General features: G+C 41.0%; 1 protein-coding gene across 6 annotated transcripts in view; it reads left to right on the top strand.

Moving 5' to 3' along the window:
* The window catches only part of GRIA2 (glutamate ionotropic receptor AMPA type subunit 2), a 78,832-nt gene that overhangs the window by 35,379 nt on the left and 26,611 nt on the right, over positions 1 to 16,842 (top strand). For all 6 annotated transcript variants that reach the window (XR_014568059.1, XM_083755549.1, XM_083755551.1 and 3 more), the window contains exons 3-5: positions 7,711 to 7,950; positions 13,601 to 13,797; positions 16,498 to 16,551. Coding sequence is in view for 5 of the 6 variants with exons in the window: in XM_083755549.1 (XP_083611675.1) it covers positions 7,711 to 7,950; positions 13,601 to 13,797; positions 16,498 to 16,551 (491 nt within the window). In the remaining variant the exon portion in view is untranslated. The remainder of the gene's footprint in view (positions 1 to 7,710; positions 7,951 to 13,600; positions 13,798 to 16,497; positions 16,552 to 16,842) is intronic.

The following is a 16,842-nucleotide window of genomic DNA, read 5'->3' as shown; positions in this document are numbered from 1 at the left end:
TGGAATGGCACCGGCAGCGGGAGGCCTCATCAGGGAAAGTGTGACTCAGTTTAAGAACGGTTTTGGTTTAAGAACAGACTTCCAGAACGGATTAAGTTCGTAAACGAAGGTACCACTGTATAGGCATCCTGTCCTTTGTTACAACCATTGGCATGCAGCAGTGCAGTGGTGTAGCGTGGGTTGTCAGCACCTGGGGCAAGGCAAGTAATTTGCCCTCCCTAACCCGTGGATTTGTGCCCCCTAACCCTAACCCCCAGATGTTGCACCCGGTGCGGCCGGCCCCCCCTGCACCCCCCACGCTACGCCACTGCAGCAGTGTGTTAGATAATCTGAGTGATGCGAAATTTGTCCCCTTCCTCTTTATATGGCAAGAGTTCTTTATATCAAAGGCCATTCTATATTTAAGGAGGCTGTTTTTCCTTCTAGAACATGAGAACCTAAGAAGAGCCCTGCTGGATCAGGCCCAAGGCCCTTCTAGCCCAGCATCCTGTTCTCATAGTGGCCAAACAGATGCCTCTGGGAAACAGCACTCTGCCCACTTGTGATTCTCAGCAACTGGCGTTCAGAGGCATGTTGCGTCCCATCAGGGAAGGTAGAACATAGCAGTCATGGCTACTAGCCATTGAGGTCAGAGTAGACTATTGTGGCTACCCTCTAAAAAGTTTCTGTAAAATTGCATCAATTATAATCCACTGTTCTATGTAGTTTCTTGCTTTGAACCTCTAATCTGGCATCAGTAGATGGTCTTAGTGAGTCTCTTTGTGTATATATGTAACATCAACTGGAAGCTGAATGATTCTAACATGTGCAGTTGTTCAAATGGTCTTAACTACTCTCAGTCCGAGTGAGGAAATGTGCAATATGGAGAACATTCAGAGTTCTGGAGCATGCAGTGAGTGGTGGTAAACAAAATGTATTACATTCAACTAGAAACTTGCTAACTCCAGTGAGCAAAAATGCAAAATATACTGTTAGAATAAAGGAAATGGATATTTAGACACAATAGGATATAAAGTTCAAGATTACATGGCAAATGGTTAAAATAAACACCAAGTAATAAATTAATAAAGAATACATGCACTATGCCTTCAACTCATATTAGTGTACAGTGATATACTTTCATTTTTAATTTCAAAGACAGGTTTTATTTTTAGATGGCCTCCTCTCTTAATTGGCACTGCCATTAAATCACAATAATATCTTGTTCATCAAGTTGTCTTAATTAGGAAGATTTTGCCGATTTAAATTGCGAGTAAACTTTTATTGTGTTGGAGTTGATTAGCTGATAACTCAATAATGTCTGTTATTTTTACCACAGATGATGTGGTTTTGTATATTGTTCATGAATATGCATCGTGGTAATTATGCTCATTACTGCAGTGAATGTTAGAAATCAGACTGACATCACTGAATATTAGCATTTATTTTTATCTCTCTGGGGCATGATTCTGAAAACTCACCAGCTTTAATAGCACTATTTAGTACTAATATAGCTACAGATCATTCTTCAGTTATCTGGTGTCCTCCAGATGTTTTGTTCTGCAACTTCCACCAGCTCCAGCCAGCATGACCATGAAGTCCAGTCTGGAGGGCACCAGATTGGCAAAAGCTATTATAGACTGCACAATAAGCTGCGCTACTATCCCACTCTCACAGAGATATATCAGTGGCTAGATATTTCTAAATATCTCACTATTTATGTTATTACCAACATTGGCTTATTTTCTCAACTGAATGAGAGGCCTTAGGAATACATGAAACCAATGATCTGACTCAGACTAAGGCAGCTTCAGCATCTCTCTAGAGTTTCAGACAGAGGTCTTTCTACCTGGAGGTGCTAGGAATCAAACCTGGAACCTTCGGCAGACCAATTATGCTTATAAGGATTCTAGGCACAATTGCCATTACTAACCATAATAATACTCATTAGAATCATATTGAGCAGTGGCAGGTGATAATCTGGCAAATGAAATACAACACATAAGCACAGGACTTGCCATTTCTATGGTGTCCTTTGAAAACAATTCTGTACAAGGCTAGTATGCAAAACAATAGGTTGGGCATGGCAATTGTGCTCTTATTTGCACTGAAGATTTTCTTTTGGTGATAGAAATGTGTTGTTTAGCATATGGCAGTGGTGGGCAGCCTTTTAGGCAAGGGGGAGAGGAGCAAAATAAGTGACTTTTGATAGGACTGCTATACAGCTAAAATGTCCGGGGAGACCGAAGGCATATGGCAGCCCATATTGGGCCATATCCACAACTTTTGTGTCTGGATTTTCACTTTTTGAAATATGGCAGCTCTACTTTTGACCACCTTGGCTATGCTGTGTGAAGGGGGAGGGCCTTGTGTCAGGGTATGTGGAGCAACATATCAAACTGAAACAGGACAGTCAAGAGGACAGTGTAGGTGACTGCATGCAGCCTCAGAGCACTGGCGGAGAAAGGGGGTGTGGGGGTGCTTACTGCCCCGGGTGTAATACCTGGGGGGGGGTGACATCGCTGCGCCACACACACACACACCTCCGGACACTCGCTGATGCCGGAACAACCCCGGGACACTTGCCGCGGCCAGCACACACACGCACCCCGGATGCTCGCCGTGGGTGTCTAGCCCTGCCCTGGTGGTTGACTAGCCCCGTGGGCATCACTCTGGGTGCCAGAGCACCTGTCTCTGCCTCTGCCTCAGAGGGGTTAAATTTTGCTGTGAAGGAGAGAGAAGGAAAATAAGTTGGCTAATTGGAGAGAATCAAAGAGCCTGGGGGCCCCTGAGTTGCTTGTTGCGAGAGTGAAGGAGGGTTGTCGTATGTCTGGAATTTTCCGGACATACACGATTTCGCAAAATATGCAAAATATTTCACTTTTTGAAATATGACAACCCTATAATGTGCATAGAGTAGATAATTCCCCCTAGTTTTCATTTATTGGGTTTTTATTCTTCCCTTATAGGATTCGTCAGGTTCTAGAAGGCTCTTCTGTGGCTCACTTTTCACTGCAGACAGTTGCTAGCTTTGGAAAACACTGCACATTGGTCTTTAATCCACATTCTGTGAGGCCGTTGGCAATAGAGGATTTAGCCTGACAGCTGTGTTTTCTTCCTGTTTTATTTTTCCGAAATACTTCCCCCGCCTCCATGCACTGTTGTTTGCAGCTTGCTTTTGATGTCCCTTTGTAACATTTCTAACTTGGCTTTTTTAGCAAATGAAGAACCATTCTCAAAATCACTAATTAGGTATTCAGTTGTTGGGTCTCATTTCCTGGCTGCTTTCTCTTTGTCTCCATTTTGAGTACAACTTGCAGCTTTTTATCCTTGGCCTTTCCTAACAAAGATGTGATTATTGGTCAATATTCCTTAGCGTGTTGATCACTTGATTCTCTAAAGGAAGCATTGTTGCATTGGGCTGAAATGTGTTCTCAAAACTTTATATATTAACTTCCTGTGATGCACTTAAGATGGATTCAAATTCAATGAGAAATTTGCATTTGAATATTGGTAATAAGACTTCTTTACAGTATTATCGATATTCAGAGAAGTTTGAGCTTTGAAGGGTGGGTGTATTTTGATTTGCGTATTGTTCCAGAAAATGTGAATTGCATTGATTCTCCTTTAAATAAGAATGGATTCCAGTTTTGTCCCCCTCCCTGTCTCCTGTTCTAGTAGCAAATGGCATCCAGCCTGTTATTTGAAACCAACACTTTTGTTTCTTTGTGAAGGTATGCACTCACTGTTATTTACTTTGCCTTGGTAGCAGAACATGTTTCCACTTCCTGTTGAGTGTGTTCCAGTTGTAAATTGAGTCCCCCACTGCTATGGAAAAGCACACCTTGGTTTAAGAACACTTTGGTTTAAGAACGGATTTCCGGAATGGATTAAGTTCGTAAACCAAGGTACCACTGTACAACAGTTTGCTCCCTTTAGTTTCTATATAATATTAGTAAGAACGCATCAATAAGAGGTCATTGACTCACAGTGATCTCTCAGTTGTTTATTCTATGAGTGAATATGAGGAGTCACACATGATAATGAAATTTGTCCATTTACAAAAGATTTGTACCAAACGTGAGAGAGACCAATAACTGATACGATAAAGGGATATTTCTCTGACTATTCATCTCACTAGTAACAATAAAATAGATAGCTGTATTGTAAGTGACAGCCTCAATTGATACACAACTCTGATGGCTAGCTGTAGGGTATAGTGATTTATGTTGCTGACAATTACTTAGGCAAAACACTCACACAAATCAAGAAATGCTGAGAGAAATTGGTAAGTATTAATAATATGCTTCATAATGTGCTAAATAGAGCTTGTGGTGCCAATCAATGGAATGTCATCCAGTAATGAAGCAAATAGAGGGGAAGAAAGAGAGGAAAGCAACGAGCTGTAATTTGTTGCTAAGCAACACTTGGCCAATTTTTCTCTTATTTCTCGTGGGTTATCTAGAACCAATTAAGGAGACCACCAGCTCAGGGCTGGCCCTGCCATTAGGCAAAGTGAGAGGGTTGCCACAGACAGCTGATATGGGGTGTCGTGAAAGGGTAGCAAATGATTAGTTATGCAATTATTTTTATTGTTGTTTTCTTGTTTCTTTTACTGCTGGGAGAGGCAGAAGTGCTTTGGGGGTTATTATTATATTTTTGCTTCAAATTCCAAAATAACTTAACCAGCTTTGGGTGTTATGTACCTTGACCTGGAAGCAGGAACACCATGCTGTTCCGCCCCAGGTAGCAAAATGTCTTGGCAAGGCCCTGCCTGAGGCTCTGGTTGTCACAATTTCACTGGGAAAACCATGATTTACAAAGCCCTGCGGCAGGGAAAACTCAACACTTGATCAGTCCCAGTTTTAAAGCAGCAGCACAGCATGTGCCTAGGCTGGCAGAACCTGAAGGCTCAGGATATACTTTGCTTAGAAAAGTCACATATAAAACCTCCAGAATCTTCATATATAGAAACTAATCCTTGTTATGATTGTCTAGTTCTTTTGTGAGGAAAATGCAGATGGCAAGAAGCTTTATTATTTGTACCACAAAAGTGTCATTTATCTCTATCCAGAACATGCTGCTTTCAATCTAGATTGATTCTAGATCGTGCTATCCACATGGGTGCGTGGTATGAGTTTACTTCTAAACCACTGGTTCTTGCCCAGGTGAGGGAGCAAACCTTTAAATAAAAATACAACTAAGAGAAAATCAAAGCAAAGTACCCAGCTTATTTAGAAAATCTATTGTACAATAGAACAGTCTTGCTAACCAGTTGTTCGGTGAACTACTGCCCTCTCAAAAAAATGATTAATGCGAACTGTAGCTTGTTAAGGATGCTAGAAATTGTAGCCCAGTGAGGGGGAAAACCAGTTTGGTGGGGAAATGTATGGGGTGTCTGCCATTTGAGTGCATAGGACATGCTTTCAGTTAGGTACTGAGTGTTGGTTCTTCATATGCCATCGCAGTTTGGTGTGGCCAACCAACAGAGCAAAACAGAGACATGGGGTCCCTGCATTCTCTAGGGGGCTCCGCTGAGTTTGATTAGACAAACAGTGTCTCTACCTGAGAGATGAAAAGTCGTCAGGGCATGTGGTGGCAGCAAGATTTTAAACCAGAAGTATTTTTTAACCATTGTGTCCACTTTTTTTCATTTAGTAAATAAAACTATGCACTGTTTAGCACCTTGAAAACAAGCTGCATTTGCAGAGTCATTGAAGAGAATGACCCAAAAAGATGGGATGGTTCATCCAGGCTTTAACGATCAGCATTGTTTTAGGCTTTTATTGTCTGAGATGGTAATAAAAATGAAACAATCAGCACTCTATTTACACCCAGGGGATTATTCTTCTTGCTCCATGACCTGAGGTGCCATGGAGAAGGACCTTCTTCTGCTGAGTCCTATAATGCTGATATTAAAAGTTTAATGAAACAGAGCATTAGAACACAAAGTGCAGTGCTTAGACTGCTCCTCTTGTGTTTTTATGTCCTTTGCATTAGTGTGAACCAGTATTTCTCCATAAATGCATAGAAATAATAGTTGTAGTTGCTGAAAGGTTTTATAGCACAACATCAGCTAGTCCACAAGAGGCAACACAAAGCTAAAAAGAGAACATGTAAATAAGACCTAACAGAGTCATGTGGGATCAAAGAAAGTAGGAAGAAAATGTTTGCTATGGATCAGCCATGTGTTCTCTAGGTAACATTTTTGGTTCAAATGCAGCGATTTCAAGAAGGGAAGTCAGAAAGTCTTGTAAAATCCTAAATTCAACTTTTGTGAATGTTTGTTCACAGTCATTTCCTTCCTTCTGCTTGAGTGGACACTTAAAAACCTCTGTTCCATTCTTTCTTAAGTGATCCTAGCCAATTAAGGATCATATCCTGGATGTAATGATGGTACGGAAACTCTGGAGTCAATCAGATTTCACACTTTCCTGAGCATCACTAAGGGTGAATGGCTAATTTGGACTCAGGTGGTCTTTATAGGAAAGATGACTAAATAGCAGGGGGGAGGGGGGATGCACCTTGGGATCAGACTACATGCTACCTTACACAGAACTCAGTTTCTCTCCCCCCCCCTCCCATTCTGTGGCAGATCAGGGAGGAAGGCAGTAGTCACCCATCAAACCATTTCACAAGCCTCTTCTAAAGATAGTTTAAAATGAATAGGTAAAGGTAAAGGGACCCCTGACCATTAGGTCCAGTCGTGGCCTACTCTGGGGTTGCGGTGCTCATCTTGCTTTATTGGCCAAGGGAGCCAGCGTACTGTTTCTGGGTCATGTGGCCAGCATGACTAAGCCACTTCTGGCGAACCAGAGCAGCGCACAGTAACGCCGTTTACCTTCCCGCCGGAGCGATACCTATTGATCTACTTGCACTTCGTGTTTGAACTGCTAGGTTGGCGGGAGCAGGGACCGAACAACGGGAGCTCACCCCGTCGCAGGGATTTAAACCGCTGACCTTCTGATTGGCAAGTCCTAGGCTCTGTGGTTTAACCCACAGCGCCACCCGCATCTCTTTAAAATGAATAGCACACATTTAAATTAGAAGTGTGCTACAATAATAAGCAACAATGTGGGCAAAATATGTCAAATGTTTTTCCAAGTAGATGATCATCATTATCATCAAACAAACTAACAAATAAACTTCACTATTGAGAGCAAATTAGATTATGTAGGGTAAGTAGAGTAAGGAATGTTATCTGAAATTTCAGTTTTTCTAATGTCTTTGATGAAGTTGCAAGCTTCACAAATGCATGCCTTTCAGTTTCATGTCTGCTTGGACAACAGTTATCTTTGGTTACCTGGAGCTGAACTTCTTGATCTTGCCTAAGCATCATTGCCACCCTTATTGATGTACATATCATACAGATGCCATATACGTGTGGCATTACTCAGGATGACACTGAAGAAAACATGGCAGTATTTGGGGATATAAAAAGGAAACATCTTACAGGGATTTGTTTGAATAGCTTCAGTTTCTTGGCAAAATTGTTGATCAGTCTCAGTCAATCCCTTCTCACCTGCCCTTACATTCTGAATTTGGTTGATCTGGTATATCTGGCTTGCTGTTCATCTCATTTTGTAATGTTAATAAATGCAACCATTCTCCCAATGTTTCGTCTTAAAAGTCTTCTTTGTAGGTGTGGGGGCAATTGTACATTTTTCTATTTTAAAAAATGCAGATCAGTTGCACATTCTAAAATGTTTTCTTTTTGCTTGTTTCTCCCAGTTTGCTCCCAGTTTTCAAGAGGAGTCTTTGCTATTTTTGGATTTTATGACAAGAAGTCTGTAAATACCATCACATCATTTTGTGGAACACTTCATGTCTCCTTCATAACACCCAGCTTCCCAACAGATGGAACGCACCCATTTGTCATCCAGATGAGGCCAGACCTCAAGGGAGCACTTCTGAGCTTGATTGAATATTACCAGTGGACCAAGTTTGCATATCTCTATGACAGTGACAGAGGTAAGGTGTTCTTCATAACTTACGGAAATTAATTTTGAACCACAAACCTAACTGAAATGATGTAGGAGCCCGAGAGTGCCAAGTATAACAGAACAGAACAGTTTTGTATGTTCTGGCCTTGGGTGCTTAAGGAGAAAAGGTGACTGCTGTAATATGGTAAGTAGCAGACTGAACTGCCTTCTGGATCTAAGACATTGCTTATGCGTCTTTTTTCTTTCTTCCTGGAAAAATAAATAAATCAATGGGTGCATCTCTACAAGTCATTTCAAAAGGACTCCTGCAGAGGAAAATATTGTGTTAGAACCAGTCCTTTGAGAGTAATAGATGACTTTCACTTAAAAGTAATGGTTTTCACAGTATGAATTTCCCTAGGGAAACTGGGTCAGTTGTCATGTAGGCTCCCGGTGCATATCATCCGCCAATCTATACCAAGATGGAAAATATTACTAGCTGGAACTTTATTGAATTTTATTTGTAGTTATCCCTGTGGAAAGCTGTGACAGTGTTTTCTTAAATGAAGAAAGTTCACTGCAACTCCCTCCCTCTAAGAGCATTTTTAATGGCAGAAAAACATTTTTAAATGATTGCTGGGGGGTGGGGTAGGGGGGGAACCTAGGCAAAAAGGTAAAAAAAGTGTGCAATATTCTGCTGTTAAAGTTTCTCCTTCCCCTTTCCTGCTGCGTTGCAGTTAGAAGTGTCAGGTAGGACACTTGCAAAGTCAGATACCCCTGTTCAATGTTTGTAGGTGGTATCAAAGTGAAAAGCCTTGCCCAGCTCAAGTGGACCTCTTACTGCAGTTCTCCTTGTGTAGGTACCTTTCACAGGTTATGACTTATCCATCCAACCATTCCCTGGCCTGTTGCCCCAAGCCACCCCCTGCACCTGCATCTCTAGAACATGACATTAGACTGTGGGTAGAGACCATGTTTATCCTGTGCTTTACACAGGAAAAGACCAAGTTGTGCCCTGTTAGGAAGGGAGGCATTGTTTGCCAAGGAATGGGAGTGTCACATATAGACCCAGTTTGGATATGTATTTTCATTTTGCTATGCTTAAGATTAAGAATCTGCATTTCAATTTACCTGGGGATTGCAGATTTATTCATGTTAGGGTTTAATACTACTAGTGTTTTAGTAGTATTAGGGTTTTAGGGGAAAGCTAACTAGCCTGGTGTACCAGGGAAGGCTGGAAGCATTGGGGGCCGGAGAGAGTGTGTGGATCTGATTATCGTTCCTGACTTGCTGAAGATATGGTCAGTTCAGTTTAGACTCTGAAAAGAGTACTTATGTATAAAAGCATTTCTGATTTCCTTCAAGCAGCAGCTCCCTCTGCTTGTCCTGATCCCTTGAGTAAGGTGCTCAGTAAGGAGCTGTCCCTGAAAGGGAAAGTTGTCCTCCAATATGCGTACATAGAAGTACTATCTACTTCAGCATGAGAAGTGAGACCAGGGAGGCGGGGAATAATTATGGCTGATTAGGACAGTGTTCTCGAAGATACTAAAATGAGTTTGACCAAACCGCGGGAGGCAGTGGAAGACAGGAGTGCCTGGTGTGCTTTAGTCCATGGGGTCTTGAAGAGTCGGACACTACTAAATGACTAAACAACAACAATGTAAAGGGAATGGGATGTATTCCAACTGATGTTGTGTCCTAAAATGTAGCCTGTCTTAAGCAGCACTAAGTAGGTGAGTGAGTTATTTATTTCTTTTATACTATTCAGATCTATTTTTAAAGATTTGAATCAAAGTTAATCAACTAGCAAATTTAAATTAGCATATATTTAGAAAAAATACCATGAACATTAACAGTTCATCCTCTTGGGGAAACTTTTGACTTTCTCATACAAAAGTGTTCAGGGTCTTTTGGTGTTTACGAAAGCCTTCTAACCATAGATTGCACAGGCCACCAATGATTCTGCAGAAATGAAGCCATTCTCCTTACAAGACCATTTAAGAGGAATTGTTTTTGACAATATTGTGACATTAAACCACTGCAGAAGCAGCAGTGAGTTATGGCTTGGATTCGTTCTGTTGCCCACGGATTATTTTTCTGTTGTGGAAACTGAGGCATAGGGAAGTGAAAGTTCTTATCCTGCAAAGTTCTTATCTTGATAGGCTTGCTTGCAACACTGCAAAGTGACATTTAACTAGTCTCTATTGTTTGTGTTCTTCCTGTAAATATCCCTGAAAGCCATTTTACAAGCTTCTTCTTTATTTAGGGATGAATGATACATTATGCACAAGTGCAAGCTGGGTCTAATTCAAATTGTCTTTTCCCACATTAAAAATCTTGCAAAAAAAGTGATGGGTGAAGAAAGATCTCTCTCTGTGTGTGTGTGTGTGTGAGAGAGAGAGAGAGAGAGAGAGAGAGAGAGGAGAAGGAGGAGGAGGGGGAGGGGGAGGGAAGGAGAGATATTTCTTTATCCAGCACTGTTTCTTTGTGAGATTTTTAGTCTGGTCCTTCCCCAACACAGCTGCTTTCCCCTATTACAGACACACATCTGGAAGGCTATAGTTGAGGGAAACTGCTTAGAGGAGTTTGGGAATGGAAAAGTGTCAAGTGGAGCATACATGCACACTTTTCAGCTTCATGTCACCTCCTTCGAAGTTGGTGTTCTGGTTTGGGGGTGTGGTTTTTTAAAGGGGGCCCATGGGTTGAATTGCATCAGTTTGCTTGTAATGTCTAGTTCCGCTTATATAGCCCCTTTTTGCATTCACACACACAAGCAGCTGCCTTGTGGGAGGAAGGAAGTTTATGTCCCTGTTTATTTTGCAAGCTCACCTTTGGGAACTACAATTCCCAAAATGCTTCATTGCCTCATTAAAGAGCTTTGCCAAGCCGTAAGGCACTTTTAAAGGGCCCTTGACACACATTTTGGCCTGCTGTCACACTAAAAAGGCTTGTACAAGTGCCAGAAACTCATGTCTCTTGTTTTCAGCCTCCTAGAAGAAAATAAATCTCATTAACTGGGACAAACCAGAAATGCTGGACTTACCTGTTAAAGGCGTTAGAACTGAAGAGACACAAATATTTTAAGAATCAGACAGCTGGAAAAATTTAAATGGCAATAATTACTTTTAATGGACCTGTCTAATAGGCGACAAAGGAAAAGAAGCAAAAGGAAGATAAACCTCTGCAGAATAAACACAGAAGGTGCAACAGGATGCAAGCAGAGATAATTTTTGAAATTTTGGGGATGAACCAAGGGTTCTTGGCAAATGAATTTCATTGATTCAGGTGCTTGGTAAAGCCTGGCTTTGTAAAAACAAAGACTTTGCCTAAATATGATTATTTATGTACTGCTGGAATTTGTTAACCAGGTTGGCATTGTTAACTCATTAATGTAAATGTAAATATGTTGTCTTTTTTTAGGGATTGTATTTGTTTTACTTTGTTTTTATTACTCTTTTTTAAATACCTTGAGTCTCTGGAAAAATAAGTGGGATAGAATTTTTGTTAAAGGCTTATTTTAGTTAGATTCCAGATGTATTCCTTACTCAAAATAGTGTTTTTAGGAGAGAAGCTATTTGGCATGTAAGAAAGCACCTTGAACACATCCCTATAATGTTTCAGTGTACTTACTTAAACCTTTATTTGTGGTCCATGTTTGTATGGTTACAGACATTTCAAAACCTTGAGACCTGGAAACTTTTCGAAACATGAAAGCTCAAATTCTCAGACTTTGGTCCCATTATTGCAAATTTTGCCCATTTTTTAGGTCCATAACTGCCTGTTAAGCTGTCAGTCATGTTTTTGTACTGAACATTAACTTTCCTATAGATTCCTTCCTGTCCATTTTCTCTTAACTTTAGCAGCTGGGGATAGCAGTCAGGATCTCTGATGGAAAAGTAGGATTTTAGAGATTCCATGATACAGTTGTTTCCTCTGGTTACTTATTTATTTATTTATTTATGGAAATAAAACATCACTCTGACATTTCACATAATTTCCTCATCCCCTTTGACAGATTACTGTCCTCACCAGGCAGTCTCATTATGGGCACTTGAAGTTCAGGAGTGTTTTCCCTTGTTCCAAATTAGGAGCTCAACATTTAACATATTAGAAAGGAGGCTCATTATATTAGATTCCCTGTTCCGCTCAATCCACCACTTTGGATAGTATAGTGTCAACATGGACATGTGCAGTAGTAGCAGGAACCATATACAGTACAAGGAATTTTAAAAACCTTAGGGGGTCCTCTCCACACTCCAGAAGTAATTAACTTGTTCGATTACATTGGCCCTTTTGACATTTTCTATAGTGTTTAACAAGCGGAACAATTTGCTAGCTTCTTCAAAGGTTACTTTGCAATACTTCTGCTCTCTAAAACTGTAGCTGCACTGCAGGATAGCCTGGGTTTTTGTTTTTTCAGCATTTTGATCCATGGCCTTTTCTTTTTCTATGTATTGTAGGTAATCAGGAATTGTGTAACACAGAACACACAAGAAAAAGTTTAAAAGGAGCAAGGGGAAGATTAGGGTGGGGTTGAGCAGTCACTCAACTCTGCCTTCATATAGAAACTGAGGGCAAAAGCATACCCTCCCACATTTCTCCGATGAAAATAGTAATGTCCCATTCCATAATGATAATTTTACTATTTATACCCCGCACATCTTACTGGGTTGCCCCAGCCTCTCTGGGCAGCTTCCAACATATATTAAAAAGACATTTTAAGCAGTAAACATTTAAAAAAGCTTCTGTATAAAGGATTGCCTTCAGACAGCTGGGAGGGTCTGATAACTCCATACCCCAGTGAAAATAGGGACATCCTACCACACCTCCAACATTTATCCAGTGAAAATAGGGATTTCCTAAGGAAAAGCAGGACCTCCCAGAATCAGATCAGAAACTGGGACATCTTCTCTAAATCAGGGATGTCCCTGAAAAATAGGAACACTTGGAGGGTCTGCAAAAGCAAGAGGCTAGAGTGTTGGACTAGGGTCTGGGATCTGAACTGGTAATGATGGACTAGAAACAAAACCTTTGGGTCATAGTAGCTCAATGCAGATGTTGACCCAGTGTGCAGCAGCTGGAACAAAAGGCAAATTTAATGATAGGGATCATTAGGAAGTTCACATAAAATTCATTAAAAAAATGCAGTTCAGAAGGGGTGGGATCTTCTAACCAATTTGCACCTCCCCCCCCCCGAGAAAGTGCTGGGAGGAGCAGTGATGGTGAGTCCTCTTCCCCAGCCTACTAGACGTTCCAGAATCTATTACTAGTCTTACAGAACTTAAAGAGTAGGCTTTAAATGTGTTGTCTCTCAAGCCCAAAAGCCAAAAAACAATTCAGTAGCATTTAGTTATTGATTCAGTGGGCGTAGCTGTATTATTTTTTCTCCTGACAGGCCCTTTTTCAAGAGACGATGCCCAACGGTAGCATAGAAACTCTTCTTCCTAGAAATGATAAAATCTCTTCCAAAATGAACCTGTAGTGCAAACAAATGGATGTTGTTATAGGAGCTCACATCTTCACTGCACAGAAATTCCTAGGGATCCAAGAAAGTTGTGGCTATTGTTACACTGGTTTATTTTTTTAAAAAATGGGGATTCTGGTTTGCTGAGCTAGTTGTTGAGCTATCCTGGAAATAAATTAACCTAAGAGCCATGCATCTGGGGTTGAGTCTTTATTGTATTTTTCTATCTTACCAGGTTTGTCGACACTACAAGCTGTACTGGATACTGCAGCTGAAAAGAAATGGCAAGTGACTGCTATAAATGTGGGCAACATTAATAATGACAGAAAAGATGAAACATACCGCTCATTGTTTCGGGATCTGGAGGTAAAAAGAGAAAGGCGAGTCATTCTCGACTGTGAACGGGATAAAGTCAACGACATTGTAGACCAGGTTTGCTCCCCTCTATTTTTTAATGCATAACAGTGTAAGCGCATATGAAATGTTCCCATCATGATTTATCATCACAATTTATTTGTGTTGAGGCCTGCATTGGTAATAAAATTGCATTATTTTTTGCATACTTCGGCAATGACAAGAACGTTCTGATAACACTGATGCATGGAGCAGAAAATCCAGTTCATCATATTTTTTAGAAATCAAATTTCTATTGTGATTAATAAATGCTCTTGGTGTTTAATGCACAGTTCTCATTTTCACAGTAACTTGGATCCAAAGGGTCCATGTATGAGCACATGGTGCTTTCGCTTACACCTGGATAGGAGGAAATTGCTGATTCCCACCCTTGGCTTTAGACCCTTGGCTGTTCTGTCAGGGGCAGAGAGCAGGAAGGGCTTAGCTGGCCTGGACTCTGCTGGTTATAAACTAGCCCCACTGACATCACCTGCTGGCATTGAGCCCAATCTGGATCCAATTATTACACCAGATCCAGGCTGGTGTGAAGGAGGGTTTTAGCTGCTCTGTGCTGTGAGTGATGGGGCTGCAGATGCAGCGGTGGCTGCCCCACTCTGTTGCTTCCCACTTCTACCTGGCTGGGATTAGAATTGCTCTGTTACTCACCTGGAGCTGAGCAGATTGAAATGCTTTTGAGCTGGAGTGGAAAGTGAATCTGTGGGCTGAAGGCTTTAGGTAGAATGCCTTGCTTCCATCATTTCTCAAAGCAAGACCTTTTCATTTTGGCGCTTCATCAAATGAAGTCCTCTATAAGACGCCTATTATGTACTTCTGACCATCAGAGAAGATTAAAAGGATGATACCTGAAATGAAACGTGGAGGCCTTGGTTTGATCAATGGTAAATTAAAAGATACTCAGTCTGATCTGTACTACCTAGTTAACTTGAAGTACTTGGAGTGTAGCCTGTTTAGCTCCATTGACATTTATAGGACTAAATCAGAAAAAAACAAACAGACCCCAAGTTCTTTAGCTGATTGCAGAACAGGTTGTACTTCTTCCATAACAGTAGCTGTGGTTTTTTTTCCTAGGGAAGGCTAGCAGTTGGCTCATCCTATTTTTGAACCTGTGAATAATGCAATAATGCTTCTGTAACACAGGGCACAGAAGAGATATCAAAGCCCAGTTGGTTAGAGTGTGGCGCTGATAACGCCAAGGTTGCAGGTTGAATCCCCGTATGGGACAGCTGCATATTCCTGTGTTGCTGGGGCTTGGAGCAGATGATCCTCAGTGTCCTTTCCAATGCTACAATTCTGTGATTCTAAGACAGATATAGAATGGCTAGCCCTTGTGTTAGCACCATATATGAATAATATAGCATACTTGTGGGAATTGCAATGTCACACCCACACCACATAGTTATAACACATTACTCCCCCATGAAGAATCCTGAAAAATTCCCGTCACCCTTAACAAACTACAGCTCCCAGGATTATTTGGAGGAAGCCATGTGTTTTAAAGGTGCTTTAACTATATACTGTCAATGTGACCAAAATGTTTCATTGTATCCTGGCCCAATGCCAGGACTGCTTTTCTACTGGTCAGTCAGGCACCCTATAGGTCAGAGGCAGTCCTACATTTTGGGGGCCCGGAAGCTTGAACTGTCATGGGGGGCCCTTCACAACTAGCAACAAGGTCTGGATAACCACGGTCATCTTCTTCAAGGGGGTTGTTCTATGACAGATCAGCATAATATTATTTTTTAAAAATTAAGTACTATACCTCAGATTTTGCTTAAAATTGCTGTACCGCGACACTCTACCTTTACAGCATTTGTGCTTTTGGCTTTCAAACTTTGGGATTGTTGAGATATATACAACAAAAAATTAATCCATTTGAGCTGTGTGGCTCAAATTGGGGTACCAGACCTAATTGTTTTAAGCAATGTGGACTAAAGTCGCTTCTGGGACCCTCTGGGATTAGAGGCCTTGAAGCTTAAGCTTTATTTGTTTCATAGTAGATCCACTCCTGGATCTACTTGCTTGCTCTCTCCCAGGCTTGCTCTCTCCCAGCTTTAAGGAGCTCAGTCAGGCCAATTCACTGACCCTCAACAAGGCCACTGAGCATACTTTGTCTTTACTGGATAGTTCTTTGGGTATTGGCTGCTATTTTATACTCACATTGGAGTAAGCCCTATTAAACTCAGCAGGTATATACATGTATAGGAGTTACATACAGAATTGCTCCCAGTTTTGCAGGGCCATTCACCACCTTGTGAATTGAAGAGGTGTTCTCTTCAGCATTCATAGGAACCCTGAGAATAGGCCTTGTGAGAAGGAGGCTGGCTGGACATTTTAGAAAGTACTGTCCAATTGGAACTTGGCATGTTGAGAGTTTTGCACTGCTGCCGTTAATTGTGATTAACACTGCATTAACAACAATAAAGATCCCACAGCCACCTTGTTCAGTGACAAAGGAAAGCACAGGCTTTATTGAAAACAAGCAATATATATATAATACAAATATATATATTTGGAATTTGTAATACGTCCTGCCCTATTTGAGATCTTGTTGGGTTTCCCCACCCCAAAAATGCACTCCACAAAGCCTTCAAAAGATTCAGCGCAGAACCATATAGTTTCCAGTGTAATCCATAATTAACCCCACATTATTTTATGAAGTGTTTCTTCTAGTATATGTGCCATTTCCCTAATCAGATAAGTTATATATTTCTCTTGCAGGTTATTACAATTGGCAAGCATGTAAATGGATACCACTACATCATTGCAAATTTGGTAAGTTAATTTAATGCTACTAACCACAACTTAGCTTTCAGATATTAAAGTGGGGGGTTGTTTGTTTGTTTGTTTGTCTGTCTGTCTGGTTTTTGGGGTAATTTTATATGATATAGTTCATTGACAGACTAGATTGCTGTCTGGAAAACATCTTATAGAGCTGTTCACTAGTTTGAAGTAGAGGAGGTATCCATGGATCATATCAGAATTGCGTGAAATGACATCCCCCTATCTAACAAGCCAGTTTTCCCACTCTGCCTTGCCCATTCCTCTTACTCACCCACCTCTTCT

The sequence above is a fragment of the Podarcis gaigeae genome (genome assembly GCF_964106915.1).
Source record: "Podarcis gaigeae genome assembly, chromosome: 9".
NCBI lineage: Eukaryota > Metazoa > Chordata > Lepidosauria > Squamata > Lacertidae > Podarcis > Podarcis gaigeae.
Note: the sequence above shows the minus strand (reverse complement) of the source record. Positions and strands in the feature narration are given on the sequence as shown.